This window comes from Nansenia antarctica, assembly GCF_963989245.1.
Source record: "Nansenia antarctica genome assembly, chromosome: 4".
NCBI lineage: Eukaryota > Metazoa > Chordata > Actinopteri > Argentiniformes > Microstomatidae > Nansenia > Nansenia antarctica.
In genome coordinates this window covers 38,049,817-38,077,492 of record NC_137689.1, presented here as the reverse complement: position 1 = coordinate 38,077,492, position 27,676 = coordinate 38,049,817, and the positions used below count along the sequence as shown (strand labels likewise).

At 46.4% G+C, this 27,676-nt stretch overlaps 1 protein-coding gene across 1 annotated transcript in view; it reads right to left on the bottom strand.

Moving 5' to 3' along the window:
- Window positions 1-27,676, bottom strand: part of slc2a9l2 (solute carrier family 2 member 9, like 2) — a 301,840-nt gene that overhangs the window by 86,112 nt on the left and 188,052 nt on the right. Inside the window, exon 10 of the mRNA XM_080528977.1 lies at window positions 6,357-6,458. Within this exon, the coding sequence (XP_080385103.1) occupies window positions 6,357-6,458 (102 nt within the window). The remainder of the gene's footprint in view (window positions 1-6,356; window positions 6,459-27,676) is intronic.

Here is a 27,676-nt window from a genome sequence, read left to right as displayed (position 1 = left end):
CTGAGTACAGCCAAACTCAACGCAGTGGGCCATCGCTGGGTGGGACAGCTCGCCGATTTCCACTTCAACATTACCTATCGGCCAGGCAAATCCCACATCGACGCGGACACCCTGTCCCGCTATCCCCAGAACATCAACATCCTCATGGCGGAGTGCTCGGAGGAGTTATCAGATGATGCAGTGTGTGCGATCTGGGAGGGAAGTCGAAGAGCCGAACAGAAGGATGTTGCCTGGGTGGCGGCTCTCAACTTATCATCACAAGCCCAACCTTCTGTGGAGCCTTTGCAAACAATCAGCCATGATCAACTTATCAGAGCACAGAGGGCAGACCCTGCAATCGGGAAGGTGATCACGTCAAAAGAAAAGAACACACCACCAGATGATGCTGATGCCAGCACGAAAAGACTCCTGCGAGAATGGAGCAAGTTATACACCGAGGATGGCCTGCTCTACAGAAGGACGATAGGTCGAAAACAACTGGTCCTGCCCTCCACCTACAGACAGCTGGCCCTCACCCATCTCCATAACAACATGGGCCACGTAGGTGTTGAGAAAGTCCTCAGTCTAGCCAGGGAGAGGTTCTATTGGCCATTTATGAAAAAAGACATAGAAGAATACATCACCAGAAAGTGCCCGTGTATCGAACAGAAGAAGCCGACCACCCCGGAAAGAGCACCTATGGGCAGCATAACATCAAACTCACCACTTGAACTCATCTGTATTGATTTCCTACATTTAGAAACTAGTCGTGGTGCATATGAATACATCTTGGTTGTGATCGACTATTTCACGAGGTTCGCGCAAGCATATCCCACGAGGAACAAAGCAGGAAAGACGGCGGCTGACCGGATGTTCAGCGACTTTATTCCCAGATTCGGATACCCCGACAAACTCCACCATGACCAGGGTCGGGAGTTTGAAAATGACCTGTTCCGAACCCTCAGACAGCTCTCCGGCGTCGGCCACACCAGAACATCACCCTACCATCCTCAGGGGAACCCTGCCGAGAGACTAAATCGCACCCTTCTAAAGATGCTTCGTACTCTGGGTGAAAAAGAAAAAGAGAACTGGAAGGACCATCTCCACCACGTGGTCCATGCGTACAACTGCACGAAGCATGAAGGTACAAGCTTCTCCCCTTACTTCCTGCTCTATGGCCGTCATCCTCGTCTCCCTGTCGACCTTCTCTTCGGCCTCATCGCAGATGGAGATCCGGAAACTCCAAGAGGATATGCAGAGAAGTGGGCTGGGAAGATGACAGAAGCGTACCGGATAGCGAACGAGAACAGCCAACAGTCCAGCTCCAAAGGGAAGAAATACTACGACAGGAGGAGCAAAGGTGTGACTCTTCAGGAAGGAGACCGGGTCCTAGTACGGAACCTCAGCCAAAGAGGTGGCCCTGGAAAACTTAAAAACTACTGGGAGCAGAGAATCTACATCGTGAAAGAGCAAGTGGGCGACAATCCAGTCTACAAAGTAACCCCAGAGCGCGGAGGCACCAATCGCACTTTGCACAGAAACATGCTGTTACAAGTGAACGACTTACCTGTGGAACTGCCTCAAGACACAGTCAACAAACCAAGGACCCAAAGGAGAACGGGGAGGTTCCCAGCACGTGATACCAGCAAGCCGACACGGAGGCCGGATACCAGTGAATCTGAAGAGGAGGATGGAGTGCCTGTGTATTGGCTGCAGCCATCTGTGAGGGAACAAAGGAGTGAGGACCTACCGCCTCTGTTGCAGAGCCAGTCTCGGCAGAATGGAACCAGTATGAGCAGGGAAACCCCCGTTGAACCTGCGAGAGGTGGGATGGAAGAGGAAGATGGAGCGGATGAGAACCAGGAGGCTCACACTGATGGTGAACGGGCGATGGACTCGCTCCAGCCGAACACTGACATGGAGACACCCCGGGTGGCTCACCAGGAGGTAGAGGATCCATCACACCACTCTGACTACCAAGTACCACAGAGACAGTCCACCAGAGAAAGGCGACCTCGCCCCATGTTCACATACCACTCCCTGGGTCAACCTACCTACCAGTTACATCCCACAGTAAATGCAGTTAGAGCTCAGCCAACACCTTGGACTTACATGTCTAACCCATCACTACATACAACCCTTCCAACCACAATATATGAGTCCATACCCCTCCCCACCTGTCACATACCCAATCCATTGTTTCTGAACTAAGTAGTACACAGACAGGTGTCACGTTTACATTACCAGTGTGGTACGAGTTTCTTGAATTATTAGTGTCAGGAGCCACTTTTGTTTGTGGGGGAGTGTGTAGTACCCTCGAAAATAATCACCAATAATATGGTTATTATAACTATAACTATTAATTATAACATTCATTTTAATGCAAAGTTGCCAACTAATAATTATTTCTACAGCCAACTGTAAGGGGTTAAATTTAGATCAGGACTGAAGAGGGGAGCCAATGGCGTTGTATTTAGTAGGTCAGGTGGTAGTCTGCCCAGTTTCATCTAGAGGCCGCTCCCGCGCTGCCTTCAGAGCAAACTTGGGAAGAGAGAAGCTAGTCCTGTGTCTTCATTCCTGTGCTAATATCCTGTGTTTTCCAGGGGATTGAAGAACACGGACACTTTAATTACTGCTATCACGCATCATCACCTGGTGCGGGTAACACATGCATAGCTACGGCAGCAAAGTAATTGCAGTAGCCTACGTTTGATTATGCCTGTACTCATCAACGAATATTATATAACGAACAGATATTCATAATATTGTATATAATGTATTTTTTGTATATCACTGTAGACCACGGTGCTAGACCACTGGACCACCTCAGGCCACCAGTAATAACCATAATTGTGGATTACTATTTACAATTAGTAGTCTCCTAATCTCGCTACAGTTTGAGCGAGACTGTAACTACTTTTGTTTCAGCCCATTCTTGCCTATAGACAACTGTACAATCATTCATATTGAGTTTATTCACCCAATAAAGTAAAGATGAATAATACTGCCCTTCACCTTATTATCAGATGTTATCCCCCCACACCTCCCACCAAAAAGGTTGTACTCAGTTGTACTCAACTCTCTCAACTCTCGCAGCAGTAGTAATTGCAGTAGCCTACATTTGATTATGTAATCCTCAACGAATATTATATAACGAACAGATATTTATAATAAACCTACAGTATATAATGTATTCTTTTTTTCTGACCTGTGGTGACCACCACGTAAATAGGCTACACACCACCCAGGCAGAAGAGAGAAAGAGTTTAGGGGCAGAGGGAGAGAGTTTAGGGGCAGAGGAGAGCCAAGCGGGTTTCAAAGCTTACAAGCAGGGGCTGACAGGCTGATGTTACGGCCGGCGTGAAGTTCACGACAAATAAACACGACAGGCTTGTGCATCTCTGTGAAGCTCATAATTATAATAAAACAATATTGCAATATTTATTACGATTATTTTTGTATAATAATAATCAACCATCATTCGTTAGTAATGAAAACTCCCGCAGTCCCGATCAACCACTTTACACATTACATAACCAAGATTTCTTTTGACATCACAACAATGTCAACACAATCACAACAGAATCTTATTTTATCCAATCAGGTTTTATATTTTGATTATGACATCATGTCTTTCAACATTGTCACACTTTTCATTACACACATTAGCGGCATAAAAAATGATGGGCTGGGCATGCGAGGGAGCGTGCTTATTCTGGCAGATTGTGAAATATTAAAACCAATAACATTCTGAATGATTTATCATTCTGTACTCTTTCTCTCCTTTCTTTCATGTATTGTCTTTCAGTTATTTTCACTAATATACTGTAGGTGAAACTAACTATAACAGGTTGCGGCACATGAACGCTCCGTGCAGGTACGCGCTCCTGTGAGATCATTCAAGTTTCAAGTTTATTTGTCATTATACCAAATACAATTATATAATGTAATCAAAATAAAAAGAATGAACATATTCAGCCATTCCATATAATCACATATAACAACCCCTGTGAGCAGTTGCAGGGGCTGACAGGCTGACGTTACCGGCGAAGTTCACGACAAATAAACAGACTTTATCACTGTGAAGCTCATAATTATGATAACACAATATTGCAATATTTATTACTATTCCTTTTTAATAATGATAATCAACTTTCATTCGTTAGTAAAGCTCCCGCAGTCTCAATCAATCTCCTCTCCATATATATCATTTATATTTACATTTGTTCCTTAGTTCGTTTTCAGCTGACTCAAGCTTCATATCAGATTGCGCTTCTCTGCTTCTCTGCGCATAGGAACTTAATGCATTTTTAGAGGTAGTGATCTTGTCATTTTCTCTTCTTGTGTGACATCGCCATCCAGCGATCTTTGTGCGTCAATACACACTCCCCCATTGTGAAGAGTGGTCGTGTGATTCGACACCTCGTCGCGCTAAAAGTAGGTGAAAAAACGTCGCGCTCGCAGTGTTAAACAAATTAAAAAGTCATGATGACATTGTGTAAGTGTTTACAAGCCCATTTTTGAGAAATACATTTGCTTGTTTTGAATTCTATAAAAGTGTGTCGTGACTTAATGACCATGGGAAAATGTGGGTCCCAAAGCCAGACAAGTTGAGAACCACTGAGTTGAGAACCACTGCTCTAAGAGACTCAGGAAGTACAGGATCCTCAGGTCCCGTACCAACAGGCTGTTGAAGCGTGTAGTGTAGTGTAGTGTAGTGTAGTGTAGTGTAGTGTAGTGTAGTGTAGTGTAGTGTAGCGTGTTCAATTATTTTTTCCTGTTTCATTCCACTTTATTACACATAACTATATTTACATATGGACTTTTTTAATACCAAAGTCTGGTGCAAATTTCACTTGAATAGGCTCATTGGAAATACATTTACAGACGATTAAGACGATACAGTAATGGGGAAACATAATAGGATGGGTATACAGGCGTTTACAACATAAATAAAGGATTCAGAGGTTTTAAGAGTGGAGTTGTGGGGGCAGCATGTGATGCACAGTGTTGTTGATATAGGTCTGTGTACGAGCCAGGTAGCCTAGACTCCCTAGAGGTTAGAGACGGCATATCGCTCCCACCCAGGAGAGAGGCGGACGGGAGCTGGTGACTGGAGGGTTAATCACTAACTGCTCCAGGGTCGCCGGCTATGGCTGACTCTGACCTTTCCTCTCCCTGGGGGAGACATCCCACATGCAGACTCCCAGGGACGGTTAACCAATTGTCAACAATGGCAAATAAAGTGCAAATAAATCTGGCTGCAAAAAGAGCAGCCAGCACAAACAAGACTATGACTATCCACCAATATCTTCCAGATTGTCTCCAGATTATGATGATGAACTTTACCGCCAATGATTATACCACAGGTTTATCTGAAGTGTTGCCGCTGAGTGTATAGGGGGCATGCTCATACTGTTCACAACAAGTCATCTATGTGTTTTTCGCTCAGATCTCTGTTTATTGAAAGAAAATGCTTAAAGAAGCATACGTGTGTAAAATGAACTTAATGAACGTATTCTTTGCTAGCATATCAGCCCATAAGAGCTCTCAGGTCTTCTGCTAGCATATCAGCCCAATAGAGCTCTCAGGTCTTCTGATGCTGGTTTTCTCTGTGTACCACATGTACAAAAGAAGAGATTTGGTGAGGCTGCATTCTAATTTTATGCACCCAGATTGTGGAATGCACTGCCAGTTTACATTAGGGATGCAACCTCAGCAAATCTGTTCAAGTCAAGACTAAAAACCCATATTTGTAATATTGCCTTTAAATGAAAAAATAATTAAATTATGATTATATAATGATTGGAGTACTTTGAGCTGCAACGTTTGCAGGAAAAGCGCTATACAAATAAAAAGGTATTATTATTATTATTATGATTATTATTATTATTATTCATGTTACATGAGAACTGCTAAGGGCAGTTCTAGCATCTGCTATGTTTGATTGACATTATGTTGTTGGTTGTTGGTTAGTGACGTGTTGGTTGAGTTAACAGTTAATTAGACTGTTGTAAATTATTGCCTATCGAACATTTCAGTTTTGTCTTAACATTGGCACTTGACGGTAAGCTTCAGACCATCTCACAGTTGAAAATAATCATTTTTAAAATGTTGCTTTATTACATAAATTCTAATTAAAAAGTTGGCATACAGATGTAATGTGAATTTCCTAACCAAATGGATACTTAAGCAAAATTAAAACGTTGGATCTGTTCTATGTACCAAATATTGTGAAATACTTTGTGTTACAGAGTGTGTGTGTATGTGTGTGTGTGTGTGTGTGTGTGTGTGTGTGTGTGTGTGTGTGTGTGTGTGTGTGTGTGTGTGTGTGTGTGTGTGCGCGCGTGCATGTGCGTGTGTTACATAAGACTGACCTGGAAATGCAGGAACACAGTGAGGAGACTAAAGGACACAGCCATTGCAGAGAAGCCGAATATGAGGAGAGGTCTTCTTCCAATGCGCTCAATAACAAGACCCTGGGGATGAGACAAACACCAACATTGGGATTAGATATTATTCAGCATTCTTCACTTGTCCTCCGCTGGCTTCTCTAAGGACCCGTTGTATAAGCAGGGTTCTATTTCATCTAATCTTTTATTTCCATTCACGAAGCAGCTTGACTAAAAGGATCAAAATGTAGCAGTTGACATTTTCACAACTTGTCATGTTAGCAATTTTGATTGGAAGATCATCTTACGGCTATGACTCTTTAGGGACCGTTATGACATGATTCGTCTTATCCGTAAAATAAATTAAAATGATGTCAGTCATACAAGGACTAAGACGTGTCTTCAATTATAAGGCAAGCTAAAAACATCGACAACAATATTTTATTTTTTTATTCAACCTTTATTTTACCAGGCGAGACAATTAAGAACAAAATTCTTATTTACATTTACATTTACATTTTTGGCATTTAGCAGACGCCTTATTCCAAAGCGACTTACAATCAATACATTTGAATACTAAGCATGTGAATCAGCAATCCACCATTCGTTGCAGGAAGAGTAATCTAGCTCGGGCCCGGGGCCACTGATAGAAGGAAAAACCTTCTCCCTATTATCGCCTTCTACTAACATTTTTTTTATTTTATTTTTTTACTGGAGAAACTGAGAAACAGTACAAGGGGGGCAATAGAAGTTCTTAGGGACACAGTAGAGGGGAAAGCGGGTGTCTTTAGGAGACGTAGTGGTGAGGGTCAGAAGATGTCTCAGGAGGAGCAGTTAAGATGTAACGTGAAGAGATGGGTCTTCAGTCTACGACGGAAGATGGGTAGTGGGTAGCATTTACAATGCCGACCTGCCTCATAAGGGGAAAGGGGAGGAGGGCTGAAAGATAAAACGTTAAACACAAAGCTCTTAAACCCACAATTAAATTGACAATTAAATGAGATGCCACAAAACAACAATAAGCATTAAACACAGGCATGTAACACAAACAATACAACAAAAAAACTAACGGACATTAAGACTAGAATACAACAGTAAGCACAAAATGCAGACAGGCAACACAAAACAATACAATACAACAAAATGCACTGGGACACAGCCAAGCAAACACAATAATACAGCAATAAGCACTGATACACAGTCAGGAAAAAGACAATAATACAACAATAAGCGCTGGGACACGACCAATCAACACAGCAACATAGACACTAAGACAGCCAGTAAACAAACCAATACAGCAATACACACTGAGACACAGTCAAGCAAACATAAATACGGTACAACAATAACCACTGAGACACAGCCACCAAATACAACAACAGCAATAAGCACTTACGAAACAGGCAACCTAACCTTATGACAACCTAACCTTATGACAATCTATATAAATGATTTTCATTTATTTATTCAACCTTTAAGTCCCACTGAGGGACAGTACCCCTCTTTCAAGGTACAGTACCCCTGGCATTGCATAATGCAACACAAATGTTACTGCGAATGATAAATAATGCAGACACATATTCTCTGTTCTTCTCCACCCAGGTATCCTGCTCCAGGGGTCAGGACCCCTAGATCGAAACCCCCCCCCCCCCCCCCCGACCCAGAAGCTTAACTAAAGCTCAGGGATATTCCGTCCATAATGAAAGACATGGCAAGCATCTCAGCTGCATTTAATTTAGTTTGTTTTGCTCTATTTACTGTGTGTGTATGTGTGTGTGTGTGTGTGTGTGTGTGTTGAAAACTAGAACATATTTGTGTGTGGTTGTGTGGCAGTGTGTGTGTAGTGTGGTGGTAAGAGGAGTGTTGGCCATGCACCAGCGGTGACTGAGGATCAGTCTGTCTGGTGGTAGGGCTTGAGGGCCTCTCTTAACTCTCCTGGCTCCTAAGGACCTGGAGCTTTTCTCCCTGACACAGCGCTGTAGCACTCAGGCACGGGCAACATCGAGCCACAGGCCACTCTCAAGCCCATTAGGCGCATGGGGGAGTTTGAGTGTGCGTGGCAGGGAGCTATGGGGGGTATTTGAGTGAGTGTGTATGTACACCTGACTGTGTGTGAGAGCATCATTGATGGTCAGTCTTCAGTGTGCCTGGCAGATATGCAAGCACTCCAGAGCAGCAGACACCAGCTTAAACACTACTGGCTTCTCTTGTAATCTCAAGTCTTTACCACCTGTAAACTAATCATATTTACCTCCCTGTAAACTAATCATCTTTACCTCCTGTAAACTAATCATCTTAACCACCCTGTAAACTAATCATCTTTACCACCTGTAAACTAATCATCTTTACCTCCCTGTAAACGAATCAACTTTACCACCTGTAAACTAATCATCTTGACCATCCTGTAAACTAATCATCTTAACAACCCAGTAAACTAATCATCTATACCTCCTGTAAACTAATCATCTTTACCACCCTGTAAACTAATCATCTTTACCTCCTGTAAACTAATCATCTTTACCACCTGTAAACTAATCATCCTTACCTCCCTGTAAACTAATCATTCTTTACCACCTGTAAACTAATCATCTTTACCTGTAAACTAATCATCTTTACCTGTAAACTAATCATCTTTACCACCCTGTAAACTAATCATCTTTACCTGTAAACTAATCATCTTTACCACCCTGTAAAGTAATCATCTTAACCATCCTGTAAACTAATCATCTTTACCATCCTGTAAACTAATCATCTTTACCACCCTGTAAACAAATCATCTTAACCACCCTGTAAACTAATCATCTTTACCACCCTGTAAACTAATCATCTTTACCACCTGTAAACTAATCATCTTTACCTGTAAACTAATCATCTTTACCTCCCTGTAAACTAATCATCTTTACCACCTGTAAACTAATCATCTTTACCACCTGTAAACTAATCATCTTTACCACCTGTAAACTTATCATCTTTACCACCCTGTAAACTAATCATATGTACCACCCTGTAAACTAATCATCTATACCTCCTGTAAACTAATCATCTTTACCACCTGTAAACTAATCATCTTTACCACCTGTAAACTAATCATCTTTACCTCCCTGTAAACTAATCATCTTTACCTGTAAACTAATCATCTTTACCTCCTGTGAACTAATCATCTTTACCTGTAAACTAATCATCTTTACCACCCTGTAAACTAATCATCTTTACCACCTGTAAACTAATCATCTTTACCACCCTGTAAACTAATCATCTTTACCACCCTGTAAACTAATCATATTTACCTCCTGTAAACTAATCATCTTTACCACCTGTAAACTAATCATCTTTACCTCCCTGTAAACTAATCATCTTTACCACCTGTAAACTAATCATCTTTACACCCTGTAAACTAATCATCTTTACCACCTGTAAGCTAATCACCTTAACCATCCTGTAAACTAATCATCTTTACCTGTAAACTAATCATCTTTACACCCTGTAAACTAATCATCTTTACCACCCTGTAAACTCAAAAGCATGGCAGCTCAGGCTGCCAAAGTCATTTTCCATAGAAAAAAATATGGATATGTTTGAAATTCACAAACATTAACCCTTACTGTTACATTATAAACTAATGTGAATACTGTATTATGAAGTCAACTTTCTTTTTCATGTTGAACATTTATTTTATCCTGAAAATACTGGTAATATCTGAATATTACAAACCAAGACAGCCGCAGAGGACGACCCCCTGCTGGCGGGAAAGCTGAACACCTTCTACGCCCGGTTCGACGAGGGGCGAACGGAGGTAACCGCAACACAAACACCACTCTCTCCAGCTCTCAGCAGCCTCACCCTCACAGAGCATGAGGTGAGACGCGTACTGAAGGCGGTGGACCCCAGGAAAGCCTCGGGCCCGGATGGCGTCCTGGGACGGGTGCTGAGAGACTGCGCCGACCAGCTGGCCGGGGTTTTCACCAACATCTTTAACCAGTCCCTGTCCCAGGCCACCGTCCCACCCTGCCTGAAAACCTCAACTATCATCCCAGTCCCGAAGAAAAGCACGGTGAGCTGCCTAAACGACTACCGCCCGGTGGCACTCACACCAATCATCATGAAGTGCTTCGAGAAACTAGTCCGGGCCCACATACTCACACGCCTCCCGCCCAACCTGGATCCATACCAGTTCGCCTACAGAGCCCACAGGTCCACAGAGGACGCCATAGCGACGACTCTCCACGCCACTCTATCCCACCTGGAGAGGGGAAACAGCTACGCGAGACTGCTCTTCGTGGACTTCAGCTCCGCCTTCAACACCATCCTTCCAGACAGGCTAGTGACCAAACTACTAGACCTGGGTCTATCACACTCTATATGTGCGTGGATCAAGGACTTCCTGACCGACCGCCCCCAGAGGGTGCGGGTGGGCCCCCACACCTCCACAGCCCTCAGCCTCAGCACTGGGTCCCCCCAGGGCTGCGTGCTAAGCCCCATCCTCTACAACCTCTACACCCACGACTTCACCCCCGTCCACCCCAGCAACTACATCGTAAAGTTTGCAGACGACACCACCGTGGTGGGATGTATCTCGGGGGGGGACGAGGCGGCGTACAGGGATGAGGTAGAGCAACTGAGCAAGCTGTGCAAGGTTAACAACCTGCTGCTAAACAAGTCAAAGACCCAGGAATTCATCGTAGACTTCAGGAGGAAAAAGTCCGAGATCCAGCCCCTGCTCATCGACGGAGAGAGCGTGGAGAGAGTCTCAACCCTCCGATTCCTGGGACATCACATGCGGGATGACCTGGCCTGGAAGGACAACACAAAAGGCACCATCAAGAGGGCACAACAGCGGCTATACACCCTGAGATGCCTCAGGAAAGAACACAACAAGCAGGAGATACTGGTGGCCTTCTACCGCGGCGCAGTGGAGAGCATCCTCACCTACGGCATCTGCAACTGGTTCTACAGCTGCACAACAGCGGAGAGAAACGCGCTACAGAGAGTCGTGAGAACAGCACAGAAGATCACCGGCGCCCCCCTCCCCTCTCTGGAAGAGCTGTACAACACACGCTGTCTCAGGAAGGCCTCCAAGATCTCCAGGGACCCGACCCACCCTGGGCACGTACACTTTATCAGGCTGCCCTCGAAAAGGAGGTACAGGACCCCGGCCGCTAAGACAAACAGACTGAAGAACTGCTTCTACCACAGGGCCGTCAAGGCCCTGAACACAGCAAAGGCCTAAGTTCTGGGCCCAGGACAGTCTGGACGGATTGTATGGCAGCTAGTGCTGAGGCACAAACATGTACATTTCAAGCCTGCAAACTGTGACACTTTAAATAACGTGAAAAAATACTTTTGTGCAATATGACAACCCTAGTTGACTATCTGTGCAGTATAGTACAGTGGATTGTGTACATAGCCTTTATTTATGTAAACCAGCTCCTTACCTTCTTGTGATTTTTTTTTTCCCCTTTCCTAACACCAGGGGAGCCACCCCTCCTAAATTTCGTTGTTTGGTACCTGTACTGTAGCAATGACAATAAAGTCCATTCATTCATTCATTAAAAAAAAAAGAAAGAAAGATATAAATAACTGTAATAAGTAATGGGTGGTATTACAGAATTCAGCAGTTATTATTTGTCCATTTTCAATGTACAGCTATTTGCGTAAGTAACTACTTTGAAGTAAGTACAGATTCCTAGTTTTTATTTGATGGTCCTTATGTAGATATTGGTTTCATCATTCAGAAATGCTAGCCCTTTTTAGAAATAGTAATTGATGGTAAGTGTGGATTTATCTTTTTTTGTGGTGTATTATCTCACTAACCATACCTTTGACGTTGATTCTAACTGTATTACATCTGTGTTCATGTTCATGTGTTTTGTTGTTTGATTCTAACCGTATTACATCTGTGTTCATGTTCATGTGTTTTGTTGTTTGATTCTAACTGTATTACTACATCTGTGTTCATGTGCATGTGTTTTGTTGAGGTTGTTGATCCGGCACCGTTGGATGTCATATTAATGTTGTCCATGTAAAACTAGATTTGCGCCTAATATTATTGATTATTGCTGTTATTTAATGGGATTTTTTTTTTAATTAAGGTAATTTCATGGCATTTTCTTACTATTTAGAAAAATACAAAAAACATCAAATAATGCAGTAAAATTATCTTAGATTTTTTACAGTCCACATTGACATTGCTTCATTTCTCAATAGTGCTTTGGTAAAAAAAAAAAGGGGGGAAATCCATGATCGCATTAACACACAGCTTCACAGACATGCAGACATTGACCTCAAGCAGGTTTACCTTTTGCTCTGGTGGCACTCAACTGGCATAGTTTTAAAAATAGATACTATCTATTCAAACTATCTTAGCACTCATGGAAGGTCAGTTATTATTAAGAGAATCCTGATGATGATTCGTTAACTTTCTTCTTTCCGTAGCTTTTCCAGCACTGGGGGGGGCAAGTGGAGCAATATTCAGCCTGATGTGATGTGTCTTCACACACTCACATGACATCATCAGAGTGACATGCGATCTACAGTGGGGTGCAAACATGTGGGCACCCCTAGTCAAAATGCCTTTTATAATTAATATCTAAGTGAAAAGAAGCAAACCTAACCTCTAAATGGTACAAAGTTAAACATGACACATTTTAAAGCAAGATTATTATTATTATTATTAATTATTTTTTTACAGTTTCAAAATAATAAAACAATAAAAAGGCCTTGTGCAAAAGTTTGGGAACCCTGTCAGCTAGTACTGAAAGAGTACTAGAGATCTCACCACAGATTTTCAATAATATTCAAGTCTGGGGACTGTGATGGCCATTCCAAAACCTTCATCCGTCTTTCCTGGTAGTTCATGGTTGATTTTGAGGTATGCTTCAGGTCATTGTCTTGCTGGAATACCCAACCTCTCTTCAACTTAAATTTCTGGACTGACCTTTGAACATTAGCCTCTAGAATGTCTTGATATTTGGTGGAATCCATTCTTCCTTCCACCTGCACAATATTGCCTGTGCCCCCAGCTGCTACACAACTCCAAAGCATAATGGATCCACCTTAACTGTTGGCATGGTGTTCTTCTCTACAAATGCTTCACCCTGTTAAGATACCTTCTTTGGTTGTGGCCAAAAAGTAACATTTTGGTTTTGTCAGTGCAAAACACATTGTTCCAATAGGCTTCAGGTTTCTCAAGGTTTTCTTTTGCATACTTCAGACGCTTAATTTTGTGTTGAGGCTCTGGATGGAGTGCGCCACCACCACACTCCATCCAGAGCCCTTAGGTCAGCTGAGCAACTGCTTTTGGAGGTCCCCAGGACTAAATTAAAAACTAGAGGGGACAGAGCCTTCTCTAAGGCCGCCCCTAGGCTCTGGAATAGTCTCCCCCTCCACATCAGAGCTGCCGAGAGCATTGAGGCTTTTAAAAAACTAGTCAAAACACATCTTTTCTCCCTGGCCTTTGACCTGAGGTGAGCCTGCCTTCCCGACACTGCACTGTTTGCACTTTTATTTATACTGCACCTTGCTTTTAGTGTATTTTTCTATTTGATCAGTTTTCTTTAATCTGTATGTTATCTCTTTTATCTTGTTTTTCTCTTTATATTTGATCTGTTAAGCACTTTGGGCGGCTCTTGTTGTTGTAAATGTTGTGCTATATAAATAAATGTTACTTATTTACTTGCGAACGAACGTAGCCTTCTCCTTGATGGTGGAAGTGAGCTATCTTGATTCTGACATCCTTGGACAACTGTTTAGAGGAATCCATGGTTTTTAAAACCAGACACAACAGCCACCACAGTCGGATACTTTAGAAGGCATGGAGTTACTTGGAATATATACAGAATGGTTACAGAATATATAATATATAATATATAAATGGAATTATATTCACCTGACTCATTGAAGCCTAACAAGTAAGTCACCTTGGTCTGGGCCTTAGTAATCATCTTTTCAAAAAGTAACAAAGAATAATCCAAAAGTGTTCCCAAACTTTTGTACAGGGCCTTTTTCTTTCTGTATCATTTAAAAACATTTGAAAAAAGAAAAAAAAGCAACCTTGCTTTAAAATGTGCAGAAAGGTGTCATGTTTAACTTTGTAGCATTTAGTTTTCAGGTTTGCTTTCACTCATTTGGAGATTAATTGTAACAGACATTTAAACCAGCAGTGCCCACATTTTTGCACCCCACTGTATAAGTGTTTCCCCGGCAACTCAACAAACAGCAAAAGGGCAATGGCACACTGCATGACAATTGAGGCAAGCCATGGGCCAGCAACTGCATTTAAAATACAATACAAATCTGAAGGTCAAACCTTCACTGTTAGTGTGCTAGTCGTTTATTTACAGTAACAGTGGTATTGACTCTATGCTGTGGCCTCGCTGGGGAAACTGGTCGGTTTGGACAGGCACATCAAGATATAAATAAATCCTTAGACACCCTGCAAGCCCAATTAAGAGCAAGGAAGTCAGCAGGGGTCAGCAGGGGTCTCCCCGGTCAAACTCCACATTGTCGTCATCTATCGCCCCCCAGGCCAACTCGGTGACTTCCTAGGCGAGATGGATGGCCTTCTCAGCTCTTTCCCTGATGATGGCACTCCGCTCGTACTACTAGGTGACTTCAATTTCCAATCTGAGAAGCTTCTCTCATCTGGAGTACTTGACCTTCTCCTCTCCTTCGGCCTTACCCTGTCCCCCTCTCCTCCGACTCATAAGGCAGGCAATCAGCTCGACCTTGTCTTCACCAGATCTTCCCACACTTCCAACCTTACCGTTACCCCTCTTCCAGTTTCTGATCACCACTTTATATCCTTCTCCCTTCCCCTCAAAACTTCCTCTTCCCTCTCAGCCTCTAACCACTTAAGACCCTCTCGTCGTAACCTACGTACCCTGTCCCCCAGCGCCCTCTCTTCTTCTGTCCTATCCTCCCTACCCTCTGTCGAATCCTTCTCCCTTCTATCCACTGATGCGGCATCCTCAACCCTTCTGTCCGCCCTCACCTCATCCTTCGACACCCTCTGTCCACTAACCTTGAAGCCAGCTCGATCCTCTCCTCGAGCTCCCTGGCTCTCTGAAACGCTACATGCTTGTAGACTAGAGCTCAGAGCAGCTGAGAGGAAATGGAGAAAAACTGGCCTTTCTGATGACCTTAACCTCTATCACTCTCTCCTTGCCAACTACGCCTCCTCGGCATCAGCTGCTAAAACATCCTACTATCATTCAAAAATACATTCTTCTGCCTCTAATCCTAGAAAACTGTTCTCCACTTTCTCTTCACTCCTTAATCCACCGATGACTTTGTCACCTACTTTGAAAAAAAGGTGGACGACATCAGCAGCACCTTTCTCCCCCCACCGCTCCCTCCTCCCACTAACAATGCTAACACTGTTCCCACTAACAATGCTAACACCCCTTCCAAACTCCCCCCTCGACACTCGATCTCTGGATTGTCATCTTTTTCCCCCCTCTCCCCCGATGAGATTCTCACACTTATCACATCAAAGCGGGCAACCACATGCCCTCTTGACCCCATCCCCTCCCCCCTTCTCCAATCCATTTCCGCCGACATCCTTCCTTACCTTACCACCCTAATCAACTCCTCCCTATCCACTGGATCTGTCCCAGCGGCCTTCAAAATAGCCAGAGTCAAGCCTCTCCTCAAGAAACCTACCCTTGACCCATCATCTGTCCACAATTACAGACCGGTATCCCTTCTCTCCTTCCCTTCCAAAACCCTTGAACGCGCGGCATCTAAACAACTGACTGACTATCTCCGGAAGATGGATCACTTAGACCCCCACCAATCCGGCTTCAAGGCTGGGCATTCCACTGAGACTGCGCTCCTTGCTGTCACGGAAGCCCTCCACTCTGCCCAAGCTTCCTCCCTCTCCTCTGTTCTCATTCTCCTTGACCTGTCTGCTGCCTTCGACACAGTCAATCACCAGATCCTTCTCTCCATCCTCTCAGACCTGGGCATCTCTGGCACCGCACACTCCTGGTTTTCTTCCTACCTGGCGGGCCGCTCCTACCAGGTGACCTGGAGAGAATCGCTATCTTCTCCACGAACCCTCTCCACTGGAGTTCCCCAGGGTTCCGTACTAGGGCCCCTACTCTTCTCCCTCTACACCAAGTCTCTTGGCTCGGTAATCTCTTCACATGGGCTCTCCTACCACAGCTACGCAGACGACACTCAACTCTTCCTGTCCTTCCCCCCGTCTGATGTACACGTGGCAACCCGTATCTCAGCATGTCTCGCTGACATTTCAACTTGGATGGCTGACCACCATCTCAAGCTCAATCTTAACAAGACTGAGCTCCTCTTCATCCCCGGGAAAGCCTGCCCTCTCCAAGACTTCTCCATCACAGTGGAGAACTCTACTGTAACCCCCTCCCTGACAGCCAAGAACCTTGGAGTGATCCTGGATAACCGACTATCCTGTGCGGAGAACATTGCAGCAACGGCTCGCTCCTGCAGATTCCTCCTCTACAACATCAGAAGGATACGACCATTCCTTACCAGAGAGGCAGCGCAACTCTTGATCCAGGCACTGGTCATCTCCCGCCTGGATTACTGCAATGCACTCCTGGCTGGGCTCCCCGCTTCAGCCATTAGACCTCTGCAGCTCATCCAGAATGCTGCTGCCCGGCTGGTATTCAACCTCCCCAAATACTCGCATGTCACCCCTCTCCTTCGCACCCTGCACTGGCTCCCGATAGCAGCTCGCATCAGATTCAAGACCCTGGTGCTTGCATACCAGGCAGCTAAAGGGACAACCCCTGCCTACCTGAGGGAAATGGTAACCCCCCAAACCCCTGCCCGCTCACTCCGCTCCTCCACCTCGGCTGGCCGACTGGCCCCACCTCCTCTACACAGCAGTCGGGCTGCCCGATCACGTCTCTTCACAACACTGGCTCCCCGCTGGTGGAATGAGCTCCCCACGGCTGTCAGAACGGCAGAGTCACTACCCATCTTACGTCGTAGACTGAAGACCCATCTCTTCAGGTTATCTTAACTGCTCCTCCTGAGACATCTTCCGACCCTCACCACTGCTGGATAAACTCCAGGGAAACATCAAATGGGCACGAATGGAGATTAAACCCAGCAAGTCCCGCAGTATCTCCATTGTCAAAGGCAAGCTCGCCAATGAGAGGTTCCACGTCAACAACGAGCCAATATCAACAGTTCTGGAGAAGCCTATCAAAAGCCTTGGCCGCTGGTATAGCGCAGAACTCAAAGACTCGAAGCAGGTGGAACAACTCAGGCAGGATACAATCAGTGGCCTCAAGCAGATCAACAACACTGCTCTCCCTGGGAAGCTGAAGCTGTGGTGCTTTCAGTTTGGGCTGCTGCCCCGTCTCATGTGGCCAATTTCCATCTACGAGGTCACACTATCCCATGCCAACCGGCTGGAGAGACTGGTGAATGCACAAGTGAGGAAGTGGCTTGGACTGCCGAGAGGCCTTAGCAGCATAGGCCTGTATGGCAACGGAGCCCTCTCCCTACCAATCTCAAGCCTGGTGGAGGAGTACAAATGTGCCAAATCAAGGCTGGAAATGACTCTCACAGAATCCCGGGATCCATTCGTCAGAGGTGCTGCTCCGATCCTAGCAACGGGGAGGAAATGGAAGCCATCTGCAGCAGTTGCGGTGGCAAAGACCGCCCTCAGACACCGGGATATAGTGGGACATGTCCAACATGGCAGAGGGGGCCTTGGTTTGGAAACAACAACACCCACGTGGCAAAAGGCTACTCCAACCGAACGGCGGAAGATGGTGGTTGAGGAGGTGCGCCACCAGGAGGAAGCAGCCAGGTGCGCCAAGGCAGTCTCCCAAGCCCAGCAAGGCCGCTGGATGAAGTGGGAGAGCGTGGAGAGGAGGAAAATCACATGGAACGAGCTGTGGAGCATGGAGTCTAATAGGCTAAGTTTCATCATCAGAGCCACATATGATGTCCTGCCCTCTCCTACCAACCTACATCTCTGGTATGGAGAGGACCCAGCCTGTCTCCAGTGTGCAGCCCCAGCAAGCCTCAAACACATCTTGGTGGGTTGCAAGACCAGTCTAACTCAAGGAAGATACACCTGGCGCCACAACCAAGTGCTAATTTGCTTGGCTGCCGAACTTGAGCACAAGAGGGTAACCACCAACGCCATGCCTCTAAATGCCCAAACTACCTTTCCACGGAAAACAATCTTCATCCGGGAAGGGGAGAAACAGCGGACCAAGCCATCACCTCCAGACTCAGGCCCACTGAACGCAGCCCGGGATTGGGAAATGCGGGTAGACCTCAGCCAGAGGCTCACCTTCCCACCCGAAATTGCAGCGACCAACCTGCGCCCAGACCTAGTCCTCTGGTCCAAGTCCTGCCGGCGTGTCTTCATCGTAGAACTGACGGTCCCATGGGAGGAGGCCATCGATGAGGCATTCGAACGGAAGAGGCTGCGGTATGCCAACTTAGCAGTCGAAGCAGAGGGGCGGGGCTGGAACGTGAAGGTGTGGCCAGTGGAGGTGGGCTGCAGAGGCTTTGTAGCCAGCTCCACCACAAGGCTCCTGAGGGCAGTAGGGATCAGAGGACAGGCCCAATGGAAGGCAATTAAAGAACTGTCCACTGCAGCAGAACGGAGCAGTCACTGGCTGTGGCTGAAACGTAGGGACCCAACATGGGCTCCCAAATGACCACGTGGTGCCACCGTGCGACTCACACCCAGGCCTGATCAGCCTGTGGTGGGCCAACCTCGGCAGAGGGTGTCTTGTGATAAATGGCCGAAACACCCAATGAGGTCGGGGACCACAACTGAAGATGTGTCGTACTGGTGGCACCACGTGATCATTGCCAAATTCCACTCCACCCAAGAGGACATCTCCAACTCCACTCAGTCAATTGTTGTGCTAATTATTTAGGGATTTTAACATCTAGTCCTATTAAGAATCCTGCTCCTCCTGAGACATCTTCCGACCCTCACCACTACGTCTCCTAAAGACACCCGCTTTCCCCTCTACTGTGTCCCTAGAACTTCTATTGCCCCCATTGTACTGTTTCTCAGTTTCTCCAGTAATATAAAATAAAAAAAAATAAAAAAATAAAAAATAAAAGTTTTAGTAGAAGGCGATAATAGGGAGAAGGTTTTTCCTCCTATCAGTGGCCCCGGGCCCGAGCTAGAGTACTCTTCCTGCAACGAATGGTGGACTGCTGATTCACATGCTTAGTATTCAAATGTATTGATTGTAAGTCGCTTTGGAATAAGGCGTCTGCTAAATGCCAAAAATGTAAATGTAAATGTCTTCTCAAGCCCAGTACATGGAAGCAGCCATGTGGAAAAGGGGCATGGAATGTGTGGAGACAAATATCATCCCTTCACTTCACTGGTGAAGTCCCGCCACTGCTCTAAAGCAGAGGAAACTAAGTCAATAATGTTCATCTCTCTCAACCTAGCTTAACCCGTTCCAGCCTCTGACTGAAGAACATAGAGAAGGGGCCATTTTCTGCAATAATTGATGTGTTGGTTGAACGTGGAATTAGAACATGATATAATGAAAATAAGCTGACACTTCAGAGAGCACTGCAGCTGCTTATTTCTTCACTTATTTCTCTCTCTTTTGGTAGGGCTTTGGCTCACAACTTGATTACTGCAATGAGCTATTATCTGGCTGCCCAAATTCGAACGCTGCAAAATCTCAAACTAGTACAAAATACAGTTGCTAGGATCCTTACTAGAACCAAAAAGTATGGTCACATCACTACAGTACTTAAGTCTTTGCACTGGCTTGCACTAAAGCTTGAGCAGACTTCTATTATTAGCCTATAAATTGTTACATAGACTCATTCCATCGTATCTCCTTCAGCCGTATAAACCTCCACGTGCGCTTCGTTCACAAGAAGGAGAAGAAGAACAAGGAAATTAGCCATTCTCAGAATATCTACAATAACCTCATAGGAGCCAACGGACCCACAGGTGGATCTGAAGTGATATAAAGAGCTTACCTCGATCAATTCTCTTCATCGATATCACATTTTTTTCACAACTTTGCATGCTATACGATGGCACCATTTTTTTCCCGAGACGGTAAAGTCACATCCAGTTTTCTCCAACTGGAGAATGTGTCATGTCCGGTTTCAACGCCGAATTTCCATACCATTGGTCGGCCAACCCCAAAAAATCCCCCCCCCACCAATTCTTTTTTTAAAAAAATCTGATACATGAGAAAGGTCAAAGGTCAAAGATGGTGCCAACATATCTCCAAATGGCCTAAACATATAGGTGTCCGCCTAAACATACCTGTACTAAAACAGATACAAAGTTGCATTTGCTCACATTACTAGCATCGACTTTGGCACAAGTACTAATAAGACCCTGGAGTACTGATTCCTAGATGATTTGGGCTTCGTTATCAGGTTTCCAAGGTGATATTCACTGTAAAAGCTGTTGTTTTTTTAGGCGGAGACTGAATTTGAGATGTTTTATAATGTTCTAGCTCTATTTACTCTGACACAGTAACATATATTTTGATTCTGACACTTCTACAGCCACCCCACAGGTGTTAGCTTTCATTTGATAACAAGATCATTATGAAGGCCCTTGTGATTGTGGAGATATTCTATATTCACTGTGGGCATGTCATTTTGAGCAGAAAACCAGAAAAATTAGGTGGATAAGATCTGGATAACTAGACTATAGCAAGGGGGCATTTTGCTACAGAGCACCCCAACTGGAATAATCTTCAGATTCATGTTAGGGAGTCAGATTCAGTCTCAATTTTCAAATCAAGGCTCAAGACTCATCTCTTTAGTCAGTGTTATGACCGGTCTTAGCCCAGAGATAAACCCTCCTTCCTGTTTCTGCCTGGGTGGCTGGCTTGCTGGGTGGCTGGCTTGCTGGGTGGCTGGCTTGCTGGGTGGCTGGCTTGCTGGCTTGCTGGGTGGCTGGCTGGCTTGCTGGCTGGTTACTCAATCCCACTCTCTCACTCCTGTTTCCCATCCTAACCCATCCCTTGACCCTCTGACCTATTTTCTTACCATCATAATCAAACATATAGGGTTTTACTTCATTCTTTGTAAACAATGGCTTTTTAAATCGTTTTTTTTATAGTTTTGAAATATGTGTTTCGAAAAAATATAATTTAAGTGTCTGACTGTTATTCCTTGCATCTAGTTCTGTGTTTTTATTTGAGAGTGCCCCATCTTCTCAGCCCCATCTCCCATCTTTATACCAAAACAATGTGGCTGAAAACTAATTAAGGATTGCAACAGTTAGCCCCAGAGTTACGGTCAACATTTTGTAACGGTTTTGCTCGTTGACTTCGTTGTCCGGGGTGCCAGTCAGGGCGAGGCCTGACAATTTTAGTTAGTGTGGGGTTGGTTTAGTCAGTCTTTAGTCAAGTTACCGTTACAAGCGCTACATGCATCAAAACATGAACCCTTTTTTGTTATACACAGGTGAATAGGATATTGTAATATTATAGCATTGCTCAACAGACGAAAATTAGTACACAAAGGACATGTGTTGCAATTCAGGTGGTACTGTATTGTCACAATAAACAAAGAACTCTCAAAACATCAACTCAACAGTTCATCAAATCCCTAAAAGTTCAGTTCAGCTCAATCACAGTCAATTGTATCTCACCCCGCTCCCACACAACGAACGCAAGACTTACAGTTTTAACAGTCTGTCAGTCCGATAGCTTAGTGGTGTCGGGTTACCCGCGCTGCTTAAGATGAGCCTCTACTGCTCTCTCCCCAGCTCCGGTGTAAGCGTATGACATTCCCACGGCCTTATATCCAACTGTATCCTTACGGTGTATCCTTACGGGGCATTGTATCAAAAGGTATCATCCAGCTCTTCGCGGTCCGAGTAGGCTAAAACATTCACCGAGACGCAGACAGCGGACGCGAACTGCGGCACAAACACGAACGGACGGAATAATCCACTTCCTGGTTTGTTTGAATCATTCCGCCCTCAGCACTCGGTGAGAGACACCTTATCATTTCCCGTCGTCTGTAGAGAACAGGGATTGGCTGATTTACGACTGGATACCGGCAGCGTGTGACGTGTGACAGCGTGTGAAAAAAATGTGGAAGTGACAGTCGGCGGCGGAGACATGGCAGAATCGCCACACTCCCTCCCCTTTAGAAAAAGCCGGACCATGGGGTAGGCGTACTCCAATCCACTTTGGATATGGTATTTCACTCAAAACCTTTGAAGTCTTCCTCCTCACTCTCCTCAGCGAAGATGTCCAAAACCCGCTGACGGTCAGTCTTCACGTGGCTTAGAGCAGTGCTGGAGGGATGGTCTGGTAGCGGACAGTCCTCGGATGGAAAACCTTTGAAGTCTTCCTCCTCACTCTCCTCAGCGAAGATGTCCAAAACCCGCTGACGGTCAGTCTTCACGTGGCTTAGAGCAGTGCTGGAGGGATGGTCTGGTAGCGGACAGTCCTCGGATGGAAAACCTATGAAGGTCTCCTCATCACTGCCGTCCTCAAAAAGCTCAAGGACCCGACGACGCTCTTCCTCCTCCACTTCAGCAGCCGACGTGTAGCAGGGTTTAAGTCTGGCAACATTGACCACTCGATGGTCCTCTCCTGTCTCTTCCAGTACAACCTCATACGTGAGAGGGCCCACTTTCTGGATGACACGGTAAGGTCCCTTCCAACGTGGTGCGATCTTGGCCGAGAAGGACCGTGCGGCTTTTGAATAGGGGTGAGAGCGCATCCACACCCTGTCTTTATCCACGTACGCCACCTCCCTCCGATGTTTGTCGTAGTGCTGTTTCTGCTTCTGTCGAGCCTGCTTCAGCTTGCCATCCACATAGTCATGCAATTCACGGAGCTGACTTTCCTTCTTGTAGGCTGGGGCATCAGGGGTGCAAGTCCTTGGCAGCAGCATGACCTCCATGGGTCCTCGGATCGGTCTGCACAGATTAGCTTCGGCAGGTGTCACACCAGTTGATTCATGGACAGCTGAATTCAGTGCAAACCGAAACTCCGGCAGGTGTTTGTCCCAGCCTTTGTGGTTGTCCCCGACATATGAGGCTATCATAGTCTTCAGGTTTCTGTTGATCCTCTCCGTCAGATTGGTCTGGGGGTGGTACGCTGTCGTCCTCTTCTGTGCCACATTCCACTGTTTGCAAGTGGCTTCAAACACCGAAGAGACGAACTGCGACCCTTGGTCGGAGAGGATGTACTCAGGGACTCCCCAGCGGGTCAGGATTTCCTCTGTCAGGACCTTTGACACTGTTTCAGCAGTGGCCCGCCGCAGGGCAAAGAGCTCCACCCACCGGGAGTAATAGTCCACAAACACAAGGAGGTAGATGTTTCCCTTCGAACTCCTAGGGAATGGGCCCATCAGGTCGACTCCTAACATCTCCCAGGGCCGATGGACTACGGTCTGCTGGAGCTTCCCGGCAGGCTTCCGGCTCTCAGGCTTATACTGCTGGCACACTTGACAACGCTGGACATGCTGTTTGACATCCAAACTGAGGTTTGGCCAGTAAGCCAGAGCCTGTAGCCTCTTGTAGGTCTTAAACCTGCCCAGATGCCCAGCCAAGGGGTCTTCGTGGAAGGTCTGCAGCAGCTGTTGTCGCAGAGGGGGAGGAATGTACACCTGGTACAAGGTCTTGTGAGGTAGGTGGACCACTCTATAGACGTTGTCCTCCAAGATGGTGAATCTGGTGGTAGAGTTTACCTCAACCTCGCCTGTGTTCGTGATGTTCTCATACAGCCTCTGGATGACTGGGTCGGCTTGCTGGGCCTTCCAGATGGTTTCATCAGAAACATGTAGGTCCTTCCCAGTTTCCCAATGGGAGGAGACAGACAGCAGGATGGCACAGGTGGGTGTGGTCAGACAGGAGGGGTCTGCCGGGGCTCTGGATAGAGCGTCGGGGACTGTGTTATATTTCCCTTTCCTGTACTCCACTGTAAAGGTGAACTCCTGTAGTCGGAGAGCCCATCGGATGAGTCGGGTGCTGGGTTTTTGGGTTTTGAAGACCCACACCAGGGAGGAGTGGTCTGTTACCACAGTGAAAAACCTGCCTTCCAAGTAATGCCTCCACTTTTCCAGAGCCCAGACTACCGCCAGGCATTCCTGCTCTGTGGTTGAGTAGTTCCTCTCTGCATGATTCAAACTGCGGCTGGCTAAGGCCAGGACCTCTTCCGTTCCGAGTCCAGTGTGTTGTACCAACACTGCACCCAGCCCGATATCACTGGCATCCGTGTACACCATAAAGGGTAAGGTGAAGTCTGGATGCCCCAGGATGGGCGGAGTCATGAGGCAGTTCTTTAGGGCCTCGAATGACCTCTGGCACTCGGGTGTCCAGGAGAACTTGACCCCTTTTCTCTTCAGAGCATTCAGGGGCTCGGCCAGGGGGGAGAAGTTTGGTACAAATCGGTGATACCAGCCAGCCATTCCGAGAAATCTCTGAACCTCTTTGATATTCCTGGGAACGGGGAAATCCTGGACCGCCCTTGTTTTCTCTGCGTCCACTTCCACCCCAGCAGAGGAAACAACATGACCAAGAAACTTGAGGGAGGAGCAGAAGAAGTGGCTCTTTCCCATGTTCACTGTCAGGTTGGCACTCCTCAAGGAGTCCAGGACGGTTTGGATGTCACAGAAGTGCTGTTGCCAGGAAGGTGAGTATATAATTATGTCGTCCAGGTAGACTAAACAGATATTTCCTCTGAGCTCTCTCAGGACTCTCTCCATTAACCGTTGGAAAGTGGCTGGGGCGTTCTTGAGACCAAAAGGCATAACCTTGAACTGGAAGAGTCCATGGGCGCAAGAAAAAGCTGTGAGGTCCTGGCTGTCTGGATCCATCTGGACTTGCCAGTACCCGCTGTTCAGATCAAGGGTGGTAAACACAGCAGCTCCAGCCAGAGACTCCAGTATCTCTTGAACGGTGGGTAAGGGGTAGGCATCTGTTTGTGTGACAGCATTTAGTTTCCGGTAGTCAACACAGAATCTCAGCCCTCCGGTCTTTTTAGGTATCATTACCACAGGTGCAGCCCAAGCAGAAGAGGAAGGCTCAATGATGTCTAGTAACAACATGTCATCGATAAGCAGCTTCATAGCCTTGAGCTTTGGTGGTGAAGCACGGTAGGGCTTCTGCTTGATGGGCACAAACTGAGTAAGAAAAAGCTTGTGTGTCAGGACATGAGTGCGGCCCAGTTTGGTAGTACACACATCAGCATGGTCCATCAGCAGTTCCTGTAGGTGTCTCTTCCCTTCATCCTGCAGTTGGGCATCCTTGAGGATTGGAGCCCACACATCATCACAGCAGGCGATTGGAAGAGAGAAAGTAACAGGAGCGATGGCAGAGAAGAATGCAATGCGTGATGTTGGTCCCCAGTCATTGGTTTGCAGCGATCCGTTCAGGAAAGGGTACTTCACTGCAGGTGCATGTTTAAACCAGTAGACTTGCTCACAGACATCAAGCTGCATTCCGCTGAAGAAAAGGAAGTCCAGGCCCAAAATGACTGGGAAGGCAAGGGTCTGGGAGGACAAGACAACCGATGGTAAAATCCAGGTCTGATTGTTCAGCGTGATTTCCCTATCCTTCCATCCCAAGGGCTGCCTAGCCCCTCCATCTGCTAGATACAGCGGACCTTCAGTCCAGGGTTCCAACTCTTCCTCCTTGTTCTTTGCCTCTGTCCAGAGCATCTAATTTAACAGGGTGTAGGTGGACCCTGTATCTACAATGGCGTTGCCAGTCCATGGACCAATGGTGAGGGTTACCACCAACTGATGTGGAAGCGGCATCGCAGAGACAGAATTTGGTCTGAACGGTTGACAGACAGGGTTAAGACTCTCGTGGACTGGAGAGGGCGTGAGCGCAGATGCTGTGGGGTGATAACCTTTTCCTTTAGAGCCTGGTCCAGCTGGTGGATAAGAGGACCTGTGGTTCTGGCTTTTGTTGGGCTTGGTTTGAGGGCAATCCATGGGATAGTGTGGACCCTTGCAGCGCCAACAGACCACCTGAGATGGTTTGGAGGGGTTTGCTGGTATGGATGGAGTGTGTGGAGAAGTGACAGGAGTTGGCTGTTTGGATGTTTTACTCCTCTGTTCATACTGCAGCTGCTTCTCCCTGTCCTTCTCCAGTTGTTGCCCAAGACGGACCAAAGCATCAACAGAGGAGACCTTGCTTCGCAGCTGGCTGGCAAGTCGAGGGTTGACGTTTTTCAGGATCAATTTAATGATCTCATCCTCCTCAATGCCTGGCTTCCAGCGTTTGCAGAGGGCTTGGTACATATAGGCATAGTCACGGATACTCTCTCCTTCTGCCTGCACACGGGTCCGCACTCTCTCTGCCAGCTCATCCTGGTAGTCCTCAGATAGAAAAGCATCACGGAACCGTTGCTCGAACTCCGCCCATTTGTTGGTTTTCAGGCGAGCAATGTCCCACCAATCCCGCGCGGTGCCGTGCAACACGTTCCTCAGGGTCGCCAGCAACTCCTCATCGAGCAGAGGGTGGAGCGCCAAGTAATCCTGACATTTCTCCAGATAGCGGATGGGGTCTTGAGTGTCCTCAATCCTGCCGAAGGATGGAAACTGCAGCTTAATAGGACTCTTGTGCCCCTTCCCGGCATATCTGCCTCTTACATCTCCATGGATGGAGGAGTCATTGGGGGAGGTGAACACTGGGCCTGGGACCACTGGCTGTAGTGTTGACTGAAGGCGGTCTCGCTGACTAGATGTCACTGGCTGAGGACGGTCTGGTTGATAGGTTGGCATTGGCTGTACAGCAGTGGGAACCAGCAAGTTCGACTGGTCAGCAGCTGATTCCGGTAAGGCAGAATGATAGCAGCTTTTGCCTGATGGAGGTTAGCTCAGATGAGACAACGTCTAGCTGTTGTGAGCACTTGGAAACCTCAGCTCCGAGATCCTGCATGGTGGTCTTTAGGGGACTCAGGGAGGCCTCCAGATCCTCTACCACTTGTAACTGGTGCTGCTGTAATCTCCAGTTGAGAGTGGAATTAAACTGAGATCTGCTGAACTCCAGGTGCTTCTCCACAGCCACAATCATCTTCATCTGACCATCCTCCTGTATCTGTTGGAATTGTTGGATGAGGAGCTCCAATGTTTTATCCATGTTCTCATGCAGATCATGTTGTTCTCCAAAGAGCTTATTGATTCCATCCAGTATTGGCTGTTGTGGTTCCTGTTTGCCTCCAGGGGGCCCCGTCACAAAGCTCCCATACTCTGTTAAGTCCATGTCCACAAGAGTGCGAGAGGTGGCCTTATCCGCAAGGTCATCCTCTTCCACTTCCACTTCAGGCAAAGGTGCATTTTCCTCTGGGAATGGATCAAATAGATTGAACAGATCCTCT